This window comes from Oncorhynchus kisutch, linkage group LG17 (genome assembly GCF_002021735.2).
Source record: "Oncorhynchus kisutch isolate 150728-3 linkage group LG17, Okis_V2, whole genome shotgun sequence".
Taxonomy (NCBI): Eukaryota; Metazoa; Chordata; class Actinopteri; order Salmoniformes; family Salmonidae; genus Oncorhynchus; species Oncorhynchus kisutch.
This window is the reverse complement of record NC_034190.2, coordinates 64,164,248-64,187,405: the sequence shown is the minus strand read 5'-3', so window position 1 is coordinate 64,187,405 and position 23,158 is coordinate 64,164,248. Positions and strand designations below refer to the sequence as shown.

The window sequence follows — 23,158 nt, the reverse complement described above, 5'->3', positions numbered from 1 at the left end:
AGCCACCCCTCAGTAAAAGGCACATGACAGCCCGTTTGCAGTTTGCCAAAAGGCACCTAAAGACTCTCAGACCATGAGAAACAAGATTCTCTGGTCTGATGAAACCAAGATTGAACTCTTTGGCCTGAATGCCAAGTGTCACGTCTGGAGGAAACCTGGCACCATCCCTATGGTGAAGTCTGGTAGTGGCGGCATCATCCTGTGGGGATGTTTTTCAGCGGGAGGGACTACAGTAGGAGACTAGTCAGGATCGAGGGAAAGATAAACAGAGCATAGGTACAGAGACATCCTTGATGAAAACCTGCTCCAGAGCGTTCAGGACCTCAAACTGGGGCAAAGGTTCACCTTCCAACAGGACAACGACCCTAAACACACAGCCAAGACAACCCAGGAGTGGGTTCTGGAAAAGTCTCTGATGTCCTCGAGTGGCCCAGCTAGAGCGCGGATTTAAAACCGATCGAACATCTCTGGAGAGACCTGAAAATAGCTGTGCAGCAATGCTTCCCATCCAACCTGACAGAGCTTGAGAGGATCTGCAGAGAAGAATGGGAGAAACTCCCCAAATACAGGTGTGCCAAGCTTCTAGCGTCATACCCAAGAAGACTCGATGCTGTAATCGCTGCAAAAGGTGCTTCAACAAAGTACTGAGTAAAGTGTCTGAATAGTTATGTAAATGTGATATTTCAGTTGTATTTTTTTTGTATAAATTTGCTAAAATGTATAACTTTTTTTTTGCTTTGTCATTATGGGGTATTGTGTGTAAATTGAGGTAGCATACGTGTTCTGCAGTCGATAAGGAATGTACATACTGGGGGAAAAATAGCTGTCTACCAACTTCGATGCAATTAAGTGGTCTCTTTCCGAAACCTTTCTTGCACATGAGCAGTGATTTATGTCGCATGCCTCCATCACATGTGCAGTGTTAAGGTTTCTCTGCCTTGGTTCAGTGGCATCAACATGTCCTGTGGACAGTGCATCAGTTTGCTCGCAAACTGTGCCAATCACCGCACAACCAGAGAAGATGAACCATGCCTACGCGCTTTCCCTGGCTGCCCCTCCACCACAGAAAGCACTGAGCTAGGCTTGTATGCTTCTTTATTAACTCAAGGACATTTTGACATTTTACTCTTTTTTTTTTTTTTACATTGTTTGCTAAACTGATATGTGACACGAATTAATGCCAGAATGACTTGCAAAACAGGCATTTTTTAAATGTATTATTATTACTGTATTATTTGTTTTAAACAGGTGAGGCTCAAAGCATGTGGGGCTCAAAACCTGAATGACGGCTCGTCACTGCATCAATCACCTGAAATGAATTTCACAAAAATACAATGTCACTGATCACTGTAGTAATGTTGGACATGTTGCTTGCTGTGTTCTAATAAAAATCATTAAGCTGTTTCTCTTTGATGACCTTTGGGCTGACCCCTGACCTGTGTGTGTCAACAGAGCGAGGAACACAGAGCCTGTGTGCATCAACCTGCAGTCCCAGATCCTCAACTGCTACAAGGAGAACCGGGAGCAGACATTGCAATGCTCAGACCTGGCCAAAACGTACATGCAGTGCATCGACGCAGCCAAGAAGGTCAGTGTTCACTATAGGCTTTCATTCAGTAGATGCCTGGAGGTTATCATGACCTCTTTCTACACAAATAGCTAAATATATTTTATAGTCAATTCACCGGTTCATCTTTTTTTCCCAACCACATCCAGTAAATATAAAACGGTATTTTTGTCCCTGCTTCAAATAACCAGAGCCCAGGTTCCCAAAAGCATCTTACGGCAAAGTTCATCATTAGAGCCTTCGTCTGAGCATCGTTAAATCTCAGAGCTGTTTCCCAAAAGCCATCATTACTAAAGTCGCACTTGAAAGCGCTTGTTATTTACCGACCACCTCAGACCACTCGTAGAACAGCTAAGTGCGTTGTTGGATGCTTTTCTGCCCTTCCGCATCACTTTATACTGTTCACAGAAGATCTCTGCTAATCACTGAATCAAGTTTATCGGTCTCGCTGTGACTGCCGATAACATCAGGGCGAAATCAACTACAAATACAAAGTTACCAATGGCAATTTTTACAATCCTAGGATAAAAAGAGGCTTCAAATGAAAACCGAGATGACTGCAAAGATCAATACAGTATAGGCTACATATTTATATCATATTGAAATTAATTTCAGCGTTCTCTCTGTGTGGTGTTTTGGGAACCGCATGTTACATCTTCGGTCGTTGTAGGAACGATGCTTCGTTAAAACACCTGTAAGCTTAAGTTCCATCGCTATGGGGATGCTGGAACTTGTCTACAGGAGTGTTTGCAGTAGTCAAAGTAAAGAGGTTTCTAGCCCCCAAGTCAAATCTGGCTCCCTTACAGTTTTATAGCCTCCTCTTCACAAGAGTGCTACCCCTAGATATAGAGATAGTTCCTTGAAGTTTGTGTACTAGCAGCATGATATTCTACTGTAAGAGTTGAAAGTGCACTTGATAATATATACATGCCACGTACTGCACTGTTCTGGTCTGCTCTGGCTCTACACCGAGGAAAGCTCCAGGGCGCTCCAGCTCCTTGCATGGCAAGTACTCATAAAGCATGTGCTAATCAGCTCTGTGAACCTCCTCTCCTCCAGCCCTGTGCGTGTGCGTGCCATTCCATCGCACCAATCTGAGCCAACAAGGAACTTTCTCTCTACATTAGCCCAACTAGATAGAGGTTTGAAGTCGGGGATACCTTTTGAAGAGACTGTGTGAATCCCAAACCAGCCCCTTGTCCCTACCAACTCCCTTGGAGGGCCCTCCGTTGTCACGTGTTGCTGACAAAACTCAGAGGGGGAATTCAAGAGCGACGAGGAGATCAAATTAAGCTTTCAACTTCGGGACACACTCGTGACTTTATTGAATTCAGTTCATATTCCACATTTAAATAATAAAACGAGCATGAAATTCTAATGGAAAAAATATCCCCAATTGTTTTACAAGATATATAAACCTCTATCATCAATCAATCAATAAAATGTATTTATGAAGCCCTATTTACATCAGCAGATGTCACAAAGTGCTTATACAGAAAACCAGCCTAAAACCCCAACCAGCAAGCAATGCAGATGTGACTTAGCACGATGGCTAGGACAAACTCCCTAGAAAGGCAGGAACCAAGAGAAGAACCAGTAACAGTTTAACATTTAATTTGGGAGGTATTTCATATGTGCCAAGCCTTGAAATCAGACACAAGCAAATACAGGTGGCTTATAATTAGGCATGCCTCTCCATTATTTTGTGTGAAATTCTGCAATCTAAAAAATAAGGTGGTTATGGGATACCACTTCACTGTGAAGCTGGCGGAGTAGCTGGCTCGGTCCAAATGGCAATCGGAGGGTCTAATAAACCCCTAAACCTTCCATCATTTTCACTCCCTCAGCTTTGGGACACTTGTGCATATGGCGGAGGCGCTCGCAAATGGAGGGGTGAGGGGAAGGGGTGATTTGGGATTCAGCCTCTTTTATCTAAAAGAGTTTTCGATTTGGTTTTAGTCATTTTAAAGTATATTGAATTTGCAGAGCAGTGAACATCATCATCATGGAGTGTTTTCTATCCATGTCTGAGGCCAGTTTGATGTAAACATGGTGTGGAACCAGAAGACTTTCCTATGAAATGCTGGTATCCCTTTCATACACAGACCAAAATCCATCTAATTGACCATGCCTGCATTTTTATACCAGCTTTTCTGTCCATCTGAAAGGTGTAGAGGGAATATAAAACCCACCTGAAGATCTAGTCATGATTCCTGAATTTTTACAGAGCTGTCACGCCTTGGTCTTAGTATTTAGTGTTTTCTTTAATTATTTGTTCAGGCCAGGGTGTGACATGGGTTATTGTGTTGTCGTATTGTTTTTTTTTGTAGGCATTGGGATTGTGGTTGATTAGGGGTGTGTCGAGTGTAGGCTTGGCTGCCTGAGGCGGTTCTCGATCAGAGTCAGGTGCTTCTCGTTGCCTCTGATTGGGTACCGTATTTAGGTAGCCTGAGTTTCGCTGTGTATTTCGTGGGTGATTGTTCCTGTCTCTGTGTAGTTTCACCAGATAGGCTGTATTAGGTTTCACGTTCCGTTTGTTGTTTTTTTGTATTTATTAAGTTATTTCATGTATCGTCACTTTTTCTTCATTAAAGAACATGAGTAACCACCACGCTGCATTTCGGTCCGACTCTCTTTCGACAAACGAAGAACGACGTTACAAGAGCCTGTAACCAAAATATAACTATCGTTTCTGTGGGACTGGTTCTCAGATTTTTTTTGCAAGTAAATTAATAAACACTTCCTGAAATATAAATGCAAACAGCCCCCATGGTTTAACAACACCCCCCCACCCCCTCCCAATTTACCAGTTACCCACTTATCTGTATAAACTGAGTATACCTGCAAATAAGTGGTCAATAAGGGTTTGTTTGAAAGGGGGTCATATAAACATATTGTTTGCAGGTCTGAAATGGGTGTAGTCTAGTTACTGTATGATTTCATTGAAGTTAGTGTAGGAGAAGGCTGACCGTCCAGACCCACTGCAGACCTCACACACTGCCTTATTAATGCTCAGCAAGAAAAGGCATCTTCAGGTGTGTGTGTGTTGTGTATCTCCCCCTCTGGTGAAGATGGGCTTGGGTTAAGGTGATGGTTAGAGGGGAGGAACAGAGGCAGGCCTTAGAGAGGGGATGTCTGAGGCCAGAGCGGAGCCAGTGCGGTGGCGTCTGGGGAGGGGAGCGCGTGAGGCTAGGAGGAGGCTGGGAGGTGCCCACCATTGTCCCTGTCTCGGATAATGAGTTGAGATTGCCTGATCCGTCTCCACGCTCCGCTGGATTCTCAAGTAATTTACAGAGAGAGAGAGAGAGAGAGAGAGAGATGCCCTGACTTTGATGGTGATAGATGTTTTGAGCTTTCCTGCATTTAGCACAAAAGAAAAAGGTTGGAGGGAGAAAGAGAGAGAGAAAGAGACAGGGAGCGATGAGAATGCGCTGGTTAGGGTAGCGTGTCTGATGCCGGATTGATGTTGCAGTACGACCAGGGTCGGTTTTAGACCTCAGAAACTTTTAATGCTGTTTTCTCCCTGTGTGCTCCCTTCTCTGTAGCCCAGACTTGGCATAGACCGCCAATGGAGGCTTTTGTGTTAGTCTGGGCATTTATTCCCAAAGCCCCACTGTCAGCCTTGGGAAGGAGTGAGTGAACCTTCAACCCTCCCTCTGGCCTCCACCTGTCCTGCAGCAGTTTACACCTCCAGTCTGTGTTGAATGTTGAATGTGTTGGACTGCTTTATGCAGACTTTCCCTTTAGAGTAAATGCTCCAGTGTCTATTGCCCACCCCAAATGTATTAGGTACAGCTGAAGTGGGAAGTTTACATACACCTCAGCCAAATACATTTAAACTCTGTTTCCCGACATTTAATCATAGTAAAAATTCACTGTCTTAGGTCAGTTAGGATCACCACTTTATTTTAAGAATGTGAAATGTCAGAATAATAGTAGAGTGATTTATTTCAGCGTTTATTTCTTTCATCACATTCCCAGTGGGTCAGAAGTTTACATACACTCAATTAGTATTTGGTAGCATTGCCTTTTGAATTATTTAACTTGGGTCAAATGTTTCGGGTAGCCTTCTGCATGCTTCCCACAATAAGTTGGGTGAATGTTGGCCCATTCCTCCTGACAGAGCTGGTGTAACTGAGTCAGGTTTGTAGGCCTCCTTGCTCGCACACACTTTTTCACTTCTGCCCACAAATGTTCTATAGGATTGAGGTCAGGGCTTTGCGATGGCCACTCCAATACCTTGACTTTGTTGTCCTTAAGCCATTTTGCCACAACTTTGGAAGTATGCTTGGGCTCATTGTCCATTTGGAAGACCCATTTGTGACCAAGCTTTAACTTCCTGACTGATGTCCTGAGATGTTGCTTCAATATATCCACATAGTTGTACTTCATCATGATTCCATCTATTTTGTGAAGTGCACCATGCCCTCCTGCAGCAAAGCACCCCCACAACATGATGCTGCCACCCCCGTGCTTCACTGTTGGGATGTTGTTCTTCGGCTTGCAAGCCTCCCCCTTTTTCCTCCAAACATAACGATGGTCATTATGGCCAAACAGTTCAAGTACAATCTTTGTCCCCATGTGCAGCTGCAAACCGTAGTCTGGCTTTTTTATGGCGGTTTTGGAGCAGTGGCTTCTTCCTTGCTGAGCAGCCTTTCAGGTTATGTCGATATAGGACTCGTTTTACTGTGGATATAGATACTTTTGTACCTGTTTCCTCCAGCATCTTCACAAGGTCCTTTGCTGTTGTTCTGGGATCGATTTGCACTTCCTGAGCGGTATGACGGCTGCGTGGTCCCATGGTGTTTATACTTGCGTGCTATTGTTTGTACAGATGAACGTGGTACCTTCAGGCGTTTGGAAATTGCTCCCAAGGATGAACCAGACCTGTGGAGGTCTACAATTATTTTTCTGAGGTCTTGGCTGATTTCTTTTGATTTTCCCATGATGTCAAGCAAAGGGGCACTGATTTTGAAAGTAGGCCTTGAAATACATCCACAGGTACACCTCCAATTGACTCAAATGATGTCAATTAGCCAATCAGAAGCTTCTAAAGCCATGACATCATTTTCTGGAATTTTCCAAGCTGTTTAAAGGCATAGTCAACTTAGTGTATGTACATTTCTGACCCACTGGAATTGTGATACAGTGAAATAATCTGTCTGTAAACAATTGTTGGAAAAATGACTTGTGTCATGCACAAAGTAGATGTTCTAATCGACTTACCAAAACTATAGTTTGTTAACAAGAAATGTGTGGAGTGGTTGAAAAACGAGTTTTAATGACTCCAACCTAAGTGTATGTAAACTTCTGACTTCAGCTGTATATTTGTCTCTTTCCAGAAGCTAATGTACCCACATGGAGTGATATTCACACATAACTGCAGTTATTTTGTTTACAGTGTGTCTCAAACTGGGTCGCTGGAAGTCATTTAGTAATTTCATTATTATACATTACATTTCTTAAAATCGGTCACAGGAAAATCTATCATCAGTTAAATGTTTTCAATCAGAAGTTTTTATAAATCAATTCTTTACTTATTATTTTGGTCTGGGTATGTTTTCATTGGTGGTTCACGAAGCAAAATGTTTGGGAACCCCTGGCCTATAGGACAGTCTGTATTTGTTGCTGAGATTCTATCTGCCTTTTTCTAACGGTGTGCTGCTCAGTTCTGACCTGTCCCTGTGCTGTATGGGAAGCTGCCACCTCATGTCTTAACCTACCTGAGCTCCTGATGTTGACAATTCTGCAGCCTCAGCTCTCTGATTGGCTACCCTGCGCTGTTGTCGATGCGGCACGTTTATTTTCACTTCAGACCCTGGGGTCACCGTCTTCGCCCCTGCCTGTCATAGGTCTCTGAGACACACAAGCTCCTCTGCCAGCGCTACTCTAATCCTGTCAGCCTCACAAACACACTTTCTCTCTCTCTAGTGCGCACACGCACGCATCCAAACCTGCTCCTCGCCATCAGCCGTCAGCTCCACTGTCCATCAGGACACACTTTGTAGATTTACTGAGTGCGTTATGTTCGATCCACTCAGTCCGTTGGCAAGGGCAGAATATCCCCAGCAGCTTGGTTAACTAGCCAAGCTGTTGGACCCTTCCTGGTCTATGGAAGTTGAGAGACCACAACAGCAGGCCGGCAGGTCAACCACAACAGCAGGCCGCCAGGTCAACCACAACAGCAGGCCGGCAGGTCAACCACAACAGCAGGCCGCCAGGTCAACCACAACAGCAGGCCGCCAGGTCAACCACAACAGCAGGCCGGCAGGTCAACCACAACAGCAGGCCGGCAGGTCAACCACAACAGCAGGCCGGCAGGTCAACCACAACAGCAGGCCGGCAGGTCAACCACAACAGCAAGCCGGCAGGTCAACCACAACAGCAGGCCGGCAGGTCAACCACAACAGCAAGCCGGCAGGTCAACCTATCTGCTTTGTAGCCTTGGGCGGGCCCCAGTGATCGAGGGCTGTTATTAACATGATTAATGGGAGTGTATGCTGTGTCTGGGGCTTTAATGATGTGTGAACAGATCAAATCAAGGCAAATGAACTCCGTATTTCCTCAGGATGACGTAAGTATGGTTCTACAGTAGATCTGAGGGAGCTGATGTTTTTAAGTTCAAGTGAGAAAAACCTATTGATCTGTGTTTTAGATTGAACTTATGCTGCAGGGCAGATATTACACTGTTAACACCCTGTCAACAGAGAGATGAGAAGAAATATAGGAACAAAAACAACAGATAAGAAATAAAGGTGAGCGGTAAGAAACAGAGCGGGAAAGAGAATAAGTACATGGACTAGGTCTCTTAAAGCAGGAGACGGAGGAGCTGGGAGTGAGAGAGAGGAGTGCTATTTAAGGAGGTGAAGAGAGATGGACAGCAGAGGGACACGGAGAGGGATGCCAGTCCAGGTCCCTCATCACTCAGTCTTAATGAAGAGCAATGTGTTCCTGGCTGCACAGGGCCTATACAGACCGCAGGCTTCTGTCCAACCAGACTGTCACACTGCAGTAATCACTGCTCCACACACAGCTGAATATGGACCAGACCAGTAGCTACACTTCTATAGCTGATTCCAGATAAGTAACTACGATTCTACAGCCAAAGCCTTCAATACTCTTCACATACAGTATGTTATAAGTTGCAGATGTATGTCTAAATTCACACCAGTTAAACTTTTGCCAGATGCAAAACTTCAAGAGCATAAATAGGACAACAGTAAGACAAGTTGTACAACAAAGTTTCCCTGTCTAGTGGCACTTTACTTTCTTCACTTAGTTTTATTTCAGTCTTCTTTGGCAATTACATAGGTTAGTGTTCCATCCATGTGTAGGGTGAAGAGGCTGTCACAGCTCTATGACCTCTTGTGATTCAGTCAGTGTCCAGTGAAGAGGGTGACAGTGGTGACAGCCAGACCATCGCCCTGTGAGAGAGAGCCAGTCCAGTGTGTTAGACTGAAGAGCCCCCTCTCTGCTCTCTGTGGCCCTCAGCAGAGCCTCATTAAAGAGGCAGGAGCCAGGCTGTGGAGGGACTGGCCCTAATCACTAGTTATCTATCTGACTGCAGCCCAGAACACACAGCAACACACACAGTAGAGGCATAGTCAACCAGGCCTGCAGTGGAGAATCATTCCAATTATTTCAATGTGAAACCCCAGCGTGGCGAGCACACTGGTGTGTGAAGTCAAACACGGCAGTCGGAGGTTGGAAACTTTGGCCTCTCTGTCTCTCTCTCTCTCTCTCTGTCTCTCTCTCTCTCTCTCTCTAGAGTCATCAGAATCTGAGAGAGACAGAGACAGAGAGAGAGATGTTGTAGCAGTATAAGGGGCAGGAGCTGTAATTGTGTTTTTCTGTTTGTGTTTGACCTCCCGGTATATCTCTCTTTTATGTTTCTTCCTCGTTCTTTCTTTCACAGTGGATTCACTGGTTTAATGTTCTTATTGTCTGAGGCGTCGTCATAAAAAGCCTTTCCCTCCTTTCAGACATGAATTGATCCAGGCTCGGAGAAGCAGCCAATCAGATCCAAGACCATTATCTCTCTGGCGTCACCTTGCTATTCGGCACATTGTTTTCAGGCAACACAACATGCAATAACGGCACACTTGACTAGTGAATAGCACGGCGCATCGGGGGAAATTTGTTTCCAATTTAGTCCAACAATTGCAAAGGTTTATGTAATGTGTGTTTTTTAATGGTAGTTTGGTTTCAGGGCCTAAGTATTGTTCAAGGAAAGGGTATACTGGAACATTTCTGTTATAATGGTATTCTAGAGCAAGTCACAATCATGTTTTTCTTCCACAGATGAAAACAGAGAGGTAAATGTACAAGTGGATCGATTTGTTTTCTCCATCACAATACAAGACGTTGTGCGCATCTCTGCCTGTTTGGAGTAAAAAAGTCACTAAGGTCTTCCAACTTAAAACCCGGCCTCTTCATTTGGTTCATAACCTGTGTCGTGTCTTTGGCATCATTAAAAGTGAAGACTGTTATTTTATCAAATCAATTCTCTGTAATTATTATTACGTGATTAAACTAATCATGTAAATTGAATTAACTAGGAAGTCGGGGCACCAAGGAAATTATTCAGATTACAAAGTTATAATTCTTCTAATATAACTTCAGATATTTTAATATCTGATCAATTTGTCTTTAATGAATTATTCTTTACCTCACGTTAGTCTCATTCCAAACATCGTAAATTGTTGGTTATCTGCACAAACCCAGCCTAAACTATGAATCATCCATACACCAATTGGCTTAATCATTTATTTACTAACTAACTAAATAATCACAGAAATGCATGAACAAGCAAACAGTAGATATTGGTTACTAACAATGATAGGGAATAGGGAATATCCCCTTGTGGGCTAAACCGATATGACGGCTTGGTGGACAAAGGGAAGGGGGTGTGAACTGAGAGAGTGGGAAAGACCAAATGGATCACTAAACACTGGATAATTATATTAATTTAAATGCTAATCCTTTGCACATGAAGACTCGCTCATTCGGGAATAATTGCAATCAATATATTTACGCCATTATGTAGTTGTCTTCTCTGTTGGAATCGTCAGTCAGTTCATCAGAGAGTCTCTGGCTACTCATGGTGGCGGCTCCTGATACTGTCTGTTGTATGGATACGTCAGGCGTCCATGGTTCTTAGAGTAGATGTTTTGGCGGTCGGCGCTATTCACATCCCAGGTTTACATAGTTTCTAGCTGCAGACTAGTAATTAGTATCTAAGTTTTGCTCTTATTCTGTAAGGATCGATAGTCTCAGCGTCTAACCGTTTCCAGCCGTGTAGCCAATGCTCCACGTAGTATAGTTTTCTAGTTTTGGTACTCAAACCTGTACCACCTCAGCTTACACCGAGGTATGCGTGGTCCGAGAGGTTCATCTCACTCTGGAGATTCGTCCACGTCGGTCAGTGTTCTCGTACTAGATTTGCTACCTTTCCAGCTTCAGTCTGTTAGGCTGTAATCTAGGACTCACTTCTTCTTGGGTGATCAATAGTTCAGAGTTCATACTATTTCACGTGTAGTGCAAGCTGTCATGTTTCCTGGCCTGTACAGTTGAAATTAGAATTAGCCAAGTCCTCCCATATTTGGAATTTAGGTGACATTGGGTCATGGGGGCTTTTATAGAAATTTAGAAACGGGGTTGGTTCATAATTTACAACCAATGCCTATTCACTTGGGGCTTGGCTCCTGACAGTTAAACTTTACAATGAAGGCAAATTCTCTCATTTTAAAAGGTTAACATCACATTACATCATTTCACAAGTAGTTTAATCTTTACTCATTCATATTATAGAATAATTAGAAGCAAGCCTCATAAATGTACCTGTATAAACAGAGTTAGGGTAATGTGGCTGTATTGTCTTTCATGAGGTCACAAACATGAAACAAAATGGACCGGGTCGTAGCTGGCTTCTCCACCGACCGTTTACACATTCTCCAAAATATGGATATGGTTCAATTCTCAAATTCTGGAATGTAGTAGAATTTGGCAGGAGTTCCTTTGTTCTACTGTGAAACACTCTCTCTCCATGGCCAGGGAGAGTCTCTTTACGGAATTGATGATGTGGGGGTTAAGTTATAAAACTGCCCCCCCTCCTAACAGGAGAGGGGGGTTGTTCACATCTCTGCTAGCCAACTCACTGAAAGGGCTAGCGTCATGACACCTGCCTCCATCACAATCACAATGTTAACCTCTTCACCCAGCCACTGATGTAAAGTGTCTCCCCTGCCGTTCATGAAAGTCTGTCTTTTGTTTTTCTGTACTGTAATTTGCTGTGCTGTGCACTACAGTAGCACTACTATAATGGGAATTATAAGCACTCATTTTTGCACTCTGTTTTGTCGCTATGGATTATTCAAAATGTTCTGCTCGGCGTTGTGACAGAGGTGACAGAGAGGGTGTGTTGGTTCTCTGTTTCTTTATCTCCCTCTCTTCTTTCAGTCTCTGTCTTTCTCATTTCCCACTCTGTTTCTTTATCTCCCTCTCTTCTTTCAGTCTCTGTCTTTCTCATTTCCCACTCTGTTTCTTTATCTCCCTCTCTTCTTTCAGTCTCTGTCTTTCTCATTTCTCATTCTGTTTCTTTATCTCCCTCTCTTCTTTCAGTCTCTGTCTTTCTCATTTCCCACTGTTTCTTTATCTCCCTCTCTTCTTTCAGTCTCTGTCTTTCTCATTTCTCATACTGTTTCTTTATCTCCCTCTCTTCTTTCAGTCTCTGTCTTTCTCATTTCTCATTCTGTTTCTTTATCTCCCTCTCTTCTTTCAGTCTCTGTCTTTCTCATTTCCCACTCTGTTTCTTTATCTCCCTCTCTTCTTTCAGTCTCTGTCTTTCTCATTTCTCATTCTGTTTCTTTCTCCCTCTCTTCTTTCAGTCTCTGTCTTTCTCATTTCTCACTCTTGTTTCTTTCGCTTTCTCAGCCCACATTAATTTATTCAGCTTCACCTCACCAGCCCCTTGTTAGGACCAGAGAAAGCCCCCCATCTCACATACTGTATGGTCTTCCCAACCTCTAGTACTGTCAAGCTGGCACACACAGTGCATTTGGAAAGTATTCAGACCCCTTCCCTTTTCCAGATTTTGTTACGTTACAGACTTGTTCTAAAATGGATTAAATACATATTTTTCCTCCTCAATCTTCATTTTATTTAACCTTTATTTAACTAGGCAAGTCAGTTAAGAACAAATTCTTATTTACAATGACGGCCTATCGGGGAACAGTGGATTAACTGCCTTGTTCAGGGGTTAGAACGACACATTTTTACCTTGTCAGAGATTCGATCCAGCAACTTTTCGGTTACTGGCCCAACACTCTAACCACTACCCCATAATGGCAAAGTGAAAACAAATTTTTATGAATATTTGCAAATGTATTAAAAATAAAAGATGGAAATACCTTATTTACATAAGTATTCAGACCCTTTGCTATGAGATTCGAAATTGAGCTCCGGTGCATCCTGTTTGGATTGATCATCTTTGAGATGTTTCTACAACTTGATTGGAGTCCACCTGTGGTAAATTCAATTGATTGGACATGATTTGGAAAGGCCCACACCTGTCTATATAAGGTCCCACAGTTAACAATGCATGTCAGAGCAAAAACCAAGCCATGACGTTGAAGGAATTATCGGTAGAGCTCCAAGACAGGATTGTGTCAAAACACAGATCTGGGGAGGGGTACCTAAAATGTCTGCAGCATTGAAGGTCCCCAGGAACACAGCCTCCATCATTCTTAAATGGAAGAAGTTTGGAACCACCAAGACTCTTCCTGAAGCTGGCCGCCTGGCCAAACTAAGCAATCAGGGGAGAAGGTCCTTGGTCATGGAGGTAACAAGAACCTTATGGTCACTCTGACAGAGCTCCAGAATTCCTCTGTGGAGATGGGAGAACCTTCCAGAAGGACAACCATCTCTGCAGCATTCAACCAATCATGCCTTTGTGGTAGATTGACTAGACGGAAGCCACTCCTCAGGTAAAGGCACATGACAGCCCGCTTGGAATTTGCCAAAAGGCACCTAAAGGACTGTCAGACCATGAGAAACAAGATTCTCTGGTCTGATGAAACCAAGATTGAACTCTTTGGCCTGAATGCCAAGTGTCACGTCTGGAGGAAACCTGGCACCATCGCTACGGTGAAGCGTTGTTGTGGCAGTATCATGCTATGGGGATGTTTTTCAGCGGCACGGACTGGGAGACTAGTCAGGATCAAGGGAAAGATTAACAGAGCAAAGTATAGCGAGATCTTTGATGAAATTCTGCTCCAGAGTGCTCAGAACCTCAGACTGGGGTGAAGCTTCACCTTCCAACAGGACAACGACCCTAAACACACAGCCAAGACGACGCAGGTGGCTTCGGGACAAGTCTCTGAATATCCTTGAGTTGCTCAGCCAGTGCCCAGATTTAAACCGGATCGAACATCTCTGGAGAGACCTGAAAATAGTTGTGCCGCGACAATCCCCATCCAACCTGACAGTGCCTAAGAGGTTCTGCAGAGAAGAATGGGAGAAATTCCCCAAAAACAGGTGTGCCAAGCTTGTAGCGTCATACCCAAGAAGACTCAAGGCTGTAATCGCTGCCAAAGGTGCTTCAACAAACTATTTTGACTTTATTTATTTTTAACCTTTATTTAACTAGGCAAGTCAGTTAAGAACAAATTCTTATTTACAATGACAGCCTTCCGGGGAACAGTGGGTTAACTGCCTTGTTCAGGGGCAGAACAAAAACTGTTTTGCTTTGTTATTGTGTGTAGATTAATGTGGAACAAAAACAATTTAATGAATTTTTGAATAAGGCTGTAACGTAACAAAATATGTAAAATGTCAAGGTTCTGAATACTTTCCGAATGCCTTCCAGGATACATTGACGATTGATAAAGCTATATCTCACCTCTGGAGTAGTTTCTACCACGGCAAAGTGGTGTAGCATTAACAGTGATGCGTTAAACATTGTCTCGCTCTACCCCTTCCCCTCTCTCTCTCTTTCCCTTTTCTATCCTCCATCTCTTTTGTTGTTTCACTGAGTGCTATCGAACAGCACATCAAGATGAATCCAAAGCCGCCATTTTGGGCTTTCATTAGCGCTGTGGCCCAGGCGGCACCGTCAACACAAAGCTTTCAAACGTCCATCAGTGAAGGGATGGACACAATGGGCTCCAGGGGTTGCTGGCTGACCTTTCCACAGAGCCTCTCCTCTTGTGCCACCAGCCTCTCTCTTTCTCTGTTTCTCTCTCTCTCTCTGTCTCTCTGTGTGATAGATCATAACACAGGTCCAGGGCCCACGTATTGTGGAGTTGAAAGCCACCTCAAACGCTGAACAATCGGCACACTTTGGCTTTTCTGTAGCGCATTTCACAGAACGCCTGTGCCTGGGGTTGGACCCTGCTTTATCCCCGTGGGTGAAAGGCTGTGTAAGGCCCTCAGCTGAGATAAATGTACAGCCTGCCTGGTCGTCTGGGGGGGGATTACCTTAAAATAATTTCTCCCCATTTCTAAAATGTTTTCGTAAAATAAACGTGTTGGTTGTTTTTTGTGGCATCCTGACTTCCCCAACCAAGGCTGTGTTGATGTGCTCACTTTCATGTGCAACTTCAAAGCAATTGATCCCTTTCCTCGTCAATACAATCATCAGAAATAATACATCTAAAATAGTCAATAATACATCAGGGGCTAGGAGCAGCTATCTCTCCACACAGGAAAGCTCTTCGTGGAAAAACAAGCACTTGCATCACATCTCCGGGAAAAAAATGTCCTTGCCTGCCTGTCTCTGTGGCGGAGTGGAGGTTATCGCCCAGGAATTCCAATTGCCTGCCAGTCATCAGATAAGATGAATTTCCAATTGAGCTAAGCCTTTGCCATGGAGAAAGGACGAGTGCTCGGTTCCTTTCCTTTATGCCCCAAAACTATCTGAGCAGAAAATAAATGCCATTGCCCCTGCCATGGAGGAATCAGGCTAGTATAACTTTCCTCTCAGATGGAATGTTGTCACCAGATGGTTGAGATATGTTCCTGGCTGTAAAAATGGACTGCTTTCTAAACTGACTGTGTATCGGTGACATACAGCATAAATTCACTTTCCATCAATTCTGGAAGTTACAAAATAATAATTTTTTTTTTATTGATAAAGATGAAAGAAAAGAAGAGTCTAATCATCAATAATGTACAGACACTCATTTTCACTCTACCTTCAGCTGGTTAGATGTCTCTGTCTGGACACGCAGGTTAGCCTTTTGGCATGAATCGTGTTCTGGAGGCAGCTCTGCAGAGTGGTCACTTGCTGGCACAGCCACAAAGTCATACAATCTGATTTTAAACCTAACTTTAACCCTAACCTTAACCACACTGCTAACCTTAATGCCTAACCCTAACCATAAATTAAGACCAAAAAACACATTTTTGTTTTCATATCCTTTTGCAATATAGACAATTTAGACTTTGCAGCTGGCCTATCCAAGGGGAAATCGCTCGGTTCCGACTCTAGGACACAGAACAGCATCACACCAATTTAACATCACTCCCAGACACAGTCACAGAGGTCATAGTTCGCATGTACAGTGGCAAGAAAAAGTATGTGAACCCTTTGGAATTACCTGGATTCCTGCATCAATTGGTAATCAAATTTGATCCAAGTCACAACAATAGACAAACATAGTGTGCTTAAGAAAGTTCAGCGCTGTTCCTACTCTCCCTAGGAGTGGCCGTCCTGCGAAGATGACTGCAAGAGCACAGCGCAGAATGCTCAAAGAGGTTAAGAAGAATCCTAGAGTGACAACTAAAGACTTACAGAAATCTCTGGAACATGCTAACATCTCTGTTGATGAGTCTACGATACATAAAACACTAAACGAGAATGGTGTTCATAGGACACCATGGAAGAAGCCACTGCTGTCCAAAAAAAAAACATTGCTGCACGTCTGAAGTTTGCAAAAGTGCACCTGGATGTTCCACAGCACTACTGGCAAAATATTCTGTGAACAGATGAAACTACAGTAGAGTTGTTTTGAAGGAACACAACACTATGTGTGGAGGAAAAGAAGGCACAGCACACCAACATAAAAACCTCATTCTACTGTAAATTATGGTGGAGGGAGCATCATGGTTTTGGGCTGCTTTGCTGCCTCAAGGCCTGGACAGTTTGCTATCATAGAGAGAAAAATGAATTCCCAAGTTTATCAAGACATTTTGCAGGAGAATGTTAGGCTATCTGTCCACCAATTGAAGCTCAACAACAGAACGGCCTCAACAGAAGAAAATATGCCTTCTGGAGTGGTCCAGTCAGAGTCCTGACCTCAACCCGATTGAGATGCTGTAGCATGACCTCAAGAGAGCCGTTCACACCAGACATCCCAAGAATATTGCTGAACTGAAACAGTTTTGTGAAGAGGAATGGTCCAAAATTAGTTCTGACCGTTGTGCAGGTCTGATCCGCAACTACAGAAAAGGTTTGGTTGAGGTTATTTCTGCAAAAGGAGGGTCAACCAGTTATTAAATCCAAGAGTTCACATACTTTTCCCACCCTGCACTGTGAATGTTTACACGGTGTGTTCAAAAAAGACATGAAAACGTATAATTGTTTGTGTTATTAGTTTAAGCAGACTGTGTTTGTCTCTTGTTGTGACCTAGATGAAGATCAGATAACATTTTATGACCAATTTATGCAGAAATCCAGGAATCTTCAAAGGGTTCACATACTTTTTCTTGCCACTGTGTGTTCTCTTCTGGGTTGACCTCTCATCACTGTGGTGATTATTTAGAGGTCAGCGGTCAACATGCTGCTGTCTGACCCCAGTGGTCAGAGCTTCCTGCTGAGGAAAACCTCTTAGCTAATCAAGACTGACCCTACAACAGCTCAAACACTACTATAGCCCCCACGAGGGCTATAGGGGAACCTATTACATTTTTAAAGGTGTGTGTCTGTTTGTCTGTAAGTGTGTTTAACGGTATTGTGTTGACTCTGACTGGGGTTCGAGTTAGTCAATAGATATCCCCCCCAGATAAAGTGAAACAAGTGCGCACTTGCAGAGCATGTATTCACACTGTGGGAACTAAATTGGCAAGCTCTGCAAGTCTCTCCCTGACACACACACACACACACACATACTTTCCCTGCAGGTGGAGGCGTTGGTTTGTGGCGAGCAGCCACGTCCCTCACACTGTTCTCTGATGGGATGTGTTGTGGTCTTGGTCATGACGTAAGGCGTATTGATTCTGCTGCTCTCTGATTGGCTGTGTGTCTCGGCAGGCTTCTCAGTGTGTCCTAACCTCACGCTGCAGGTCAATATCCCATTCTGCATCCTGCCTGGTTCCTGCCTGGCCTGCCAAGCTTCCGAGCGTTGTTCCAGATGAACCTCTGTAACATGCTGTTATTCCTGCCCCCTCTGCAGCAGCACTTTGCTCTTCATGCTTGGCCCTGTCGGTCTGTTGAGTGTCTGGATGCTTTCAGAGCTCTGGCCAAATGAATACATGAGGACGCAGGAAGTACTCTATGAATCACCTGGAACCAATTTCTGCACCAAATCTAGTTATGATGCTGTCAGAGCCTACAGTAACCACTGGGCACAGACTTCTGTTCAACGTTTAGTTTTAGTTGAGGTGTCAACTAATGTGAATTCAATGTGAAATCAACCAAAATGTCAACATGTCATTGGATTCACATAGATTTATATTTTAAATGGTTTGGAAACAACATTGATTTCATTTAACCTGTTTTTGCCCAGTGGGTACATTCTAGAAATGTTTTTAAAGACTAAGGCCATCACTGACAAGCTAATGATTTTTTTTCAATTTCTTTCCATCTTTGCTTCTTTCTCTGAATGAATGGACAAACTGTGGCTGTACAGTATACTTATTTGTTGTTGTCAGAGATGGAGAGGTCTTCTCCAACAGTAATCTATGAGTACTCTCTATGAAAGTGCCAGTGGTTCCGCCCCACCGAGAGAATCACTACAATTACCTGACCTGACCATAGACATCATTCGGGCTGACTTTTGGTGGGTGCTGATTTAGAAGAGAGACTCCTCCCCCTAGTCACACATACTATTCACACCCCTGACCTTAGCGTCACAGCACTAAGGTCAGGGGGCGGGGCAGACGTTATTATCTAATGGACAGGTTTGACAGAGGAGCGGAAATCATGGCACTCGCCTTACAAGACAGAAGGAGGTCAGGGGCTGGGTAGACATTTTGTTAACAATTGAGCTGAAGTGAGTTTGAAGACGTGTGTGTTGGGCTGTGTATTGATCTGAAGTATTGGTGATTTGACATTGTCCTCTCCTTGTTTTCAGAACCTGCTGGTAAACCATGGATGAAGAGCAGTGGAAAAGGATGAATGAAACTCATGTCCATGAACAGTTTTACTGCAGCACAAGACTGGCACTTCCAAATCTCTCGCTGATTAATATTTAGGGGTAAAGAGCTGCTTTGGTGTTAGCATAATGCCTTTTATACATTGTTTTAATCATTTTATCTTAATTTTGAAGTTGCACTACGTAGATGCTACTGTACATTTTACAGGGTAAAATAGATATTTGAAAGAGGACTGACTGGTTTTAAGTTGTATTTTGTTTTGTATTTTTTAACAGTATACTCAGGACTTCCTGACCATTTATCAGGTTTCTACCATATCCATTCCATTATTTCATCAATTAAACCATATCCCTATGCTGATGTCTGTCTGGTTCTTGGTTTGGCTATAGCTGTGCCTGTATAGTACTTGTAAGTGGCTATATTGAACCACTTTCTTCTGTTTCTTTGTAAAACTCAGAACGCACGTAGAAAACAACACATTTCTTTTTGGTCATTCATTCTCTTTTCTCTTGACATTTATTCTCGTTCTGTTTCTTGACGTTTATTCTCGTTCTCTTGGCATTTATTCTTGTTCTCTTTCTTAATATTTATTCTTGTTCTGTTTCTTGACATTTATTCTTATTCCGTTTCTTGCCGTTTTATTCACAGAGAAAATATCTCATCCTGTGATAGATGTGTTTCTGGGGTTGCCATGGCAACAGGAGAGTGAGAGTGGGTAGTAGATGATAACCCTGGTGTCTGTTGGAAAGACCAGCTCATACAGGTGTTTGAGCTGCCTGAGAGCATGTTATCCAGCCCACCAGAGACGCTCTCCTCTATTCAAAGGCGAAAACATCAAGGCAGTTTAATTTTGGTATGACAGAGATGAGACGTGGTCAAGAAGAAGCGGTGTTACACCTCACCAGTGGTTTAAACAACTGGAAAGTACCTCAACCACAGAAGCACCCATCCCCATTTGGCTGTCATCACAAAGATCAAGTGGTGTTTCCTATTGGTCCAATTCATTAAAGCACTGCTAAAAGTCATACTTCTGAGAGGAATACTGTCTGTACTCCTAGGAGAGGAGGCTGTGATTGATCTCAGAGTAGGGTGGTTTTCACGTCAAGCCGTGGTGACAGAATTTGTTGCCTGACATGAAGGGGTGGATGGGTGTATAACAGACGCAGAACAGGATGACGGAGCCTCAATCTTTCTGCCATGCGTCTCTTATGAGGAGCGCTGCCTTTCATAAGGTTCTCAATCAGAGTGCTGTGAGGAGTGACAGGGTAAAGCGGACTCACAGACCACCATAATAACCTTGTGACAACAGTAGTACTATTGTCTTGGACACCCCCACATGTGCCTGACATTTTGAGGATGATAACCCTTTGGGCAAACAATGTGGGAGGTGGTGGGCTGCTCCGGGCTGTGTTATTAGAGGAGCACTGCCTTATCCAGTCATATCACTGGGGCTGCCGGGAGGAGGAGTCCACAGAGGCTAGACACACCCAGCTGACATTTATCCTCAAATACCAGGCTACACCCCCCCCCCCCAGTTCACTTATTAGCTCTTCTTCTGCCTGCTCTGTGTGTAAACAGGAGAATAATTACAGCAGTGTGTAGGTTCGGACGGTCAGATATCTGCTTTATTGCTTTTTTCAATCTGCAGGAGTCATCGCATGTCAAGTGGTGCAAGTAAGGAACACCATCCTTCATTTGTTCAAATGTATTTATTTCACCTTTATTTAACCAGGTAGGCTAGTTGAGAACACCTTTATTTAACCAGGTAGGCTAGTTGAGAACACCTTTATTTAACCAGGTAGGCTAGTTGAGAACACCTTTATTTAACCAGGTAGGCTAGTTGAGAACACCTTTATTTAACCAGGTAGGCTAGTTGAGAACACCTTTATTTAACCAGGTAGGCTAGTTGAGAACACCTTTATTTAACCAGGTAGGCTAGTTGAGAACAAGTTCTCATTTACAACTGCGACCTGGCCAAGATAAAGCAAAGCAGTGTGACACAAACAACAACACAGAGTTACACATGGAGTAAACAAACATACCGTCAATAATACAATAGAGAAAGTCTGTATACAGCATGTGCAAATGAGGTAGGATAAGGGGGGGGGGGATAAATTGGCCAAAGTGGCAAAATTATTACAGTATGGCAAATGAAACACTGGGGTGATAGATGTGCAGAAGATGAGTGTGCAAGTAGCGGTACTGGGGTGCAAAGGAGCAAAATAAATAACAATATGGTGATGAGGTAGTTGGATGGGTTATTTACAGATTGGCTATGTACAGGAGCAGTGATTTGTGAGCTGCTCTGACAGCCAGTGGAGATATGAGTCTCCAGCTTCAGTGATTTTTGTGGTTCGTTCCAGTCATTGGCAGCAGAGAACTGGAAGGAAAGGCAGCTGAAGGAGGAATTGATTTTGGGGGTGACCAGTGAAATATACCTGCTGGAGCGCATGCTGCGGGTGGGTGCTGCTATGGTGACCAGTGAGCTGAGATAAGAGGGGGCATTACCTAGCAACGATATGAAGCGAGTGTAGCCGATGTGAAATTGCTTGCTAGTTAGCGGTGGTGTGCGCTAGTGGCGTTTCAATCGGTGACGTCACTTGCTCTGAGACCTTGAAGTAGTGGTTCCCCTTGCTCTGCAAGGGCCGCGGCTTTTGTGGAGCAAATGGTAATGATGCTTCGAGGGTGACTGTTGATGCGTGCAAAGCGTCCCTGGTTTGCGCCCAGGCCAGGGCGAGGGGACAGACGTAAAGTCTATACTGTTACACGAGGGCCAGCCAACAAGAGCATACAAGTCGCAGTGGTGGGTAGTTTGTGGGGCTTTGGTGACAAAACGGATGGCACTGTGATAGACTGCATCCAATTTGCTGAGTAGAGTGTTGGAGGCTATTTTGTAAATGACATCGCCGAAGTCAAGGATTGGTAGGATAGTCAGTTTTACAAGGGTATGTTTAGCAGCATGAGTGAATGATGATTTGTTGCAATATAGGAAGCCGATTCTAGATTTTATTTGGGAATGGAGATGCTTAATGTGAGTCTGGAAGGAGAGTTTACAGTCTAACCAGACACCTAGGTATTTGTAGTTGTCCACATATTCTAAGTCAGAACCGTCCAGAGTAGTAATGCTGGACGGGTGGGTAGGTGTGGGCAGCAATCGGTTGAAGAGCAGGCATTTAGTTTTGCTTGTATTTAAGAGCAGTTGGAGGCCACGGAAGGAGAGTTGTATGGTTTTGAAGCTCATCTGGAGGTTAGTGAACACAGTGTCCAAAGAAGGGCTACAGAATGGTGTCGTATGCGTAGAGGTGGATCAGAGAATCACCAGCAGCAAGAGCGACATCATTGATGTATACAAAGAAAAGAGTAGATCCGAGGATTGAACCGTGTGGCACCCCCATAAAGACTGCCAGAGGTCCGGACAACACGCCCTCCGATTTGACACACTGAACTCAGAGAAGTAGTAGTAGTTGGTGAACCAGGCGAGGCAGTCATTTGAGAAACCAAGGCTGTTGAGTCTGCCGATAAGAATGTGGTGATTGACAGAGTCGAAAGCCTTGGCCAGGTCGACGAATACAGCTGCACAGTATTGTCTCTTATCGATGGCAGTTATGATGTCGTTTAGGACCTTGAGCGTGGCTGAGGTGCACCCATGACCAGCTCGGAAACCAGATTGCTTAGCAGAGAAGGTACGGTGGGATTCGAAATGTTCGTAAACTTGGATTTCAAAGACCTTAGAAAGGCAGGGTAGGATAGATATTGGTCTGCAGCAGTTTGGGTCTAGAGTGTCTCCCCCTTTGAAGAGGGGGATGACCGCGGCAGCTTTCCAATCTTTGGGGATCTCAGACGATAGGAAAGAGATGTTGAACAAGCTAGTCATAGGGTTGCAACAATTTCATGACCCCCCATGAGCATGGAAACACAGCTCACACAAGCGCACACACCCTCTCAATCAACAAAGACAGGAAGAACAGCTGCTGCATACTATATGATGTTGTATCATTTGAACTCCCTCTACTGTCTCAATCTCAGCTGATCATGCAAAGTATGTTCAGGTGACACATTCTGACTTTGAACGCTGCTTTGGAACTATTTTCCTGAGGAAAATTTGAAGGAATTCTAAGAGTAGTGTTTTATAGCTAGAGAGTAATTCCAAAAAAGCATCTTTACAGTACTGAGAGACCACCTAATTGGTCTCAACACATAGAAATGTAGCATTATAGGAAGCTGCTGGCGGGCAATCTAAATAAAAGATGACGTGATGCGGTCACGTAGAAGTTGCCA

At 43.8% G+C, this 23,158-nt stretch overlaps 1 protein-coding gene across 2 annotated transcripts in view; it reads left to right on the top strand.

The window, feature by feature from the left end:
• The window catches only part of chchd6a (coiled-coil-helix-coiled-coil-helix domain containing 6a), a 62,666-nt gene extending 43,426 nt beyond the window's left edge, over nucleotides 1-19,240 (top strand). For both annotated transcript variants that reach the window (XM_020506538.2, XM_020506539.2), the window contains 2 exons: nucleotides 1,453-1,588; nucleotides 18,859-19,240. In XM_020506538.2, coding sequence (XP_020362127.1) covers nucleotides 1,453-1,588; nucleotides 18,859-18,882 — 160 coding nt within the window. In that variant the 3' untranslated portion in view covers nucleotides 18,883-19,240. The remainder of the gene's footprint in view (nucleotides 1-1,452; nucleotides 1,589-18,858) is intronic.
• Nucleotides 19,241-23,158: the final 3,918 nt, after the last annotated feature.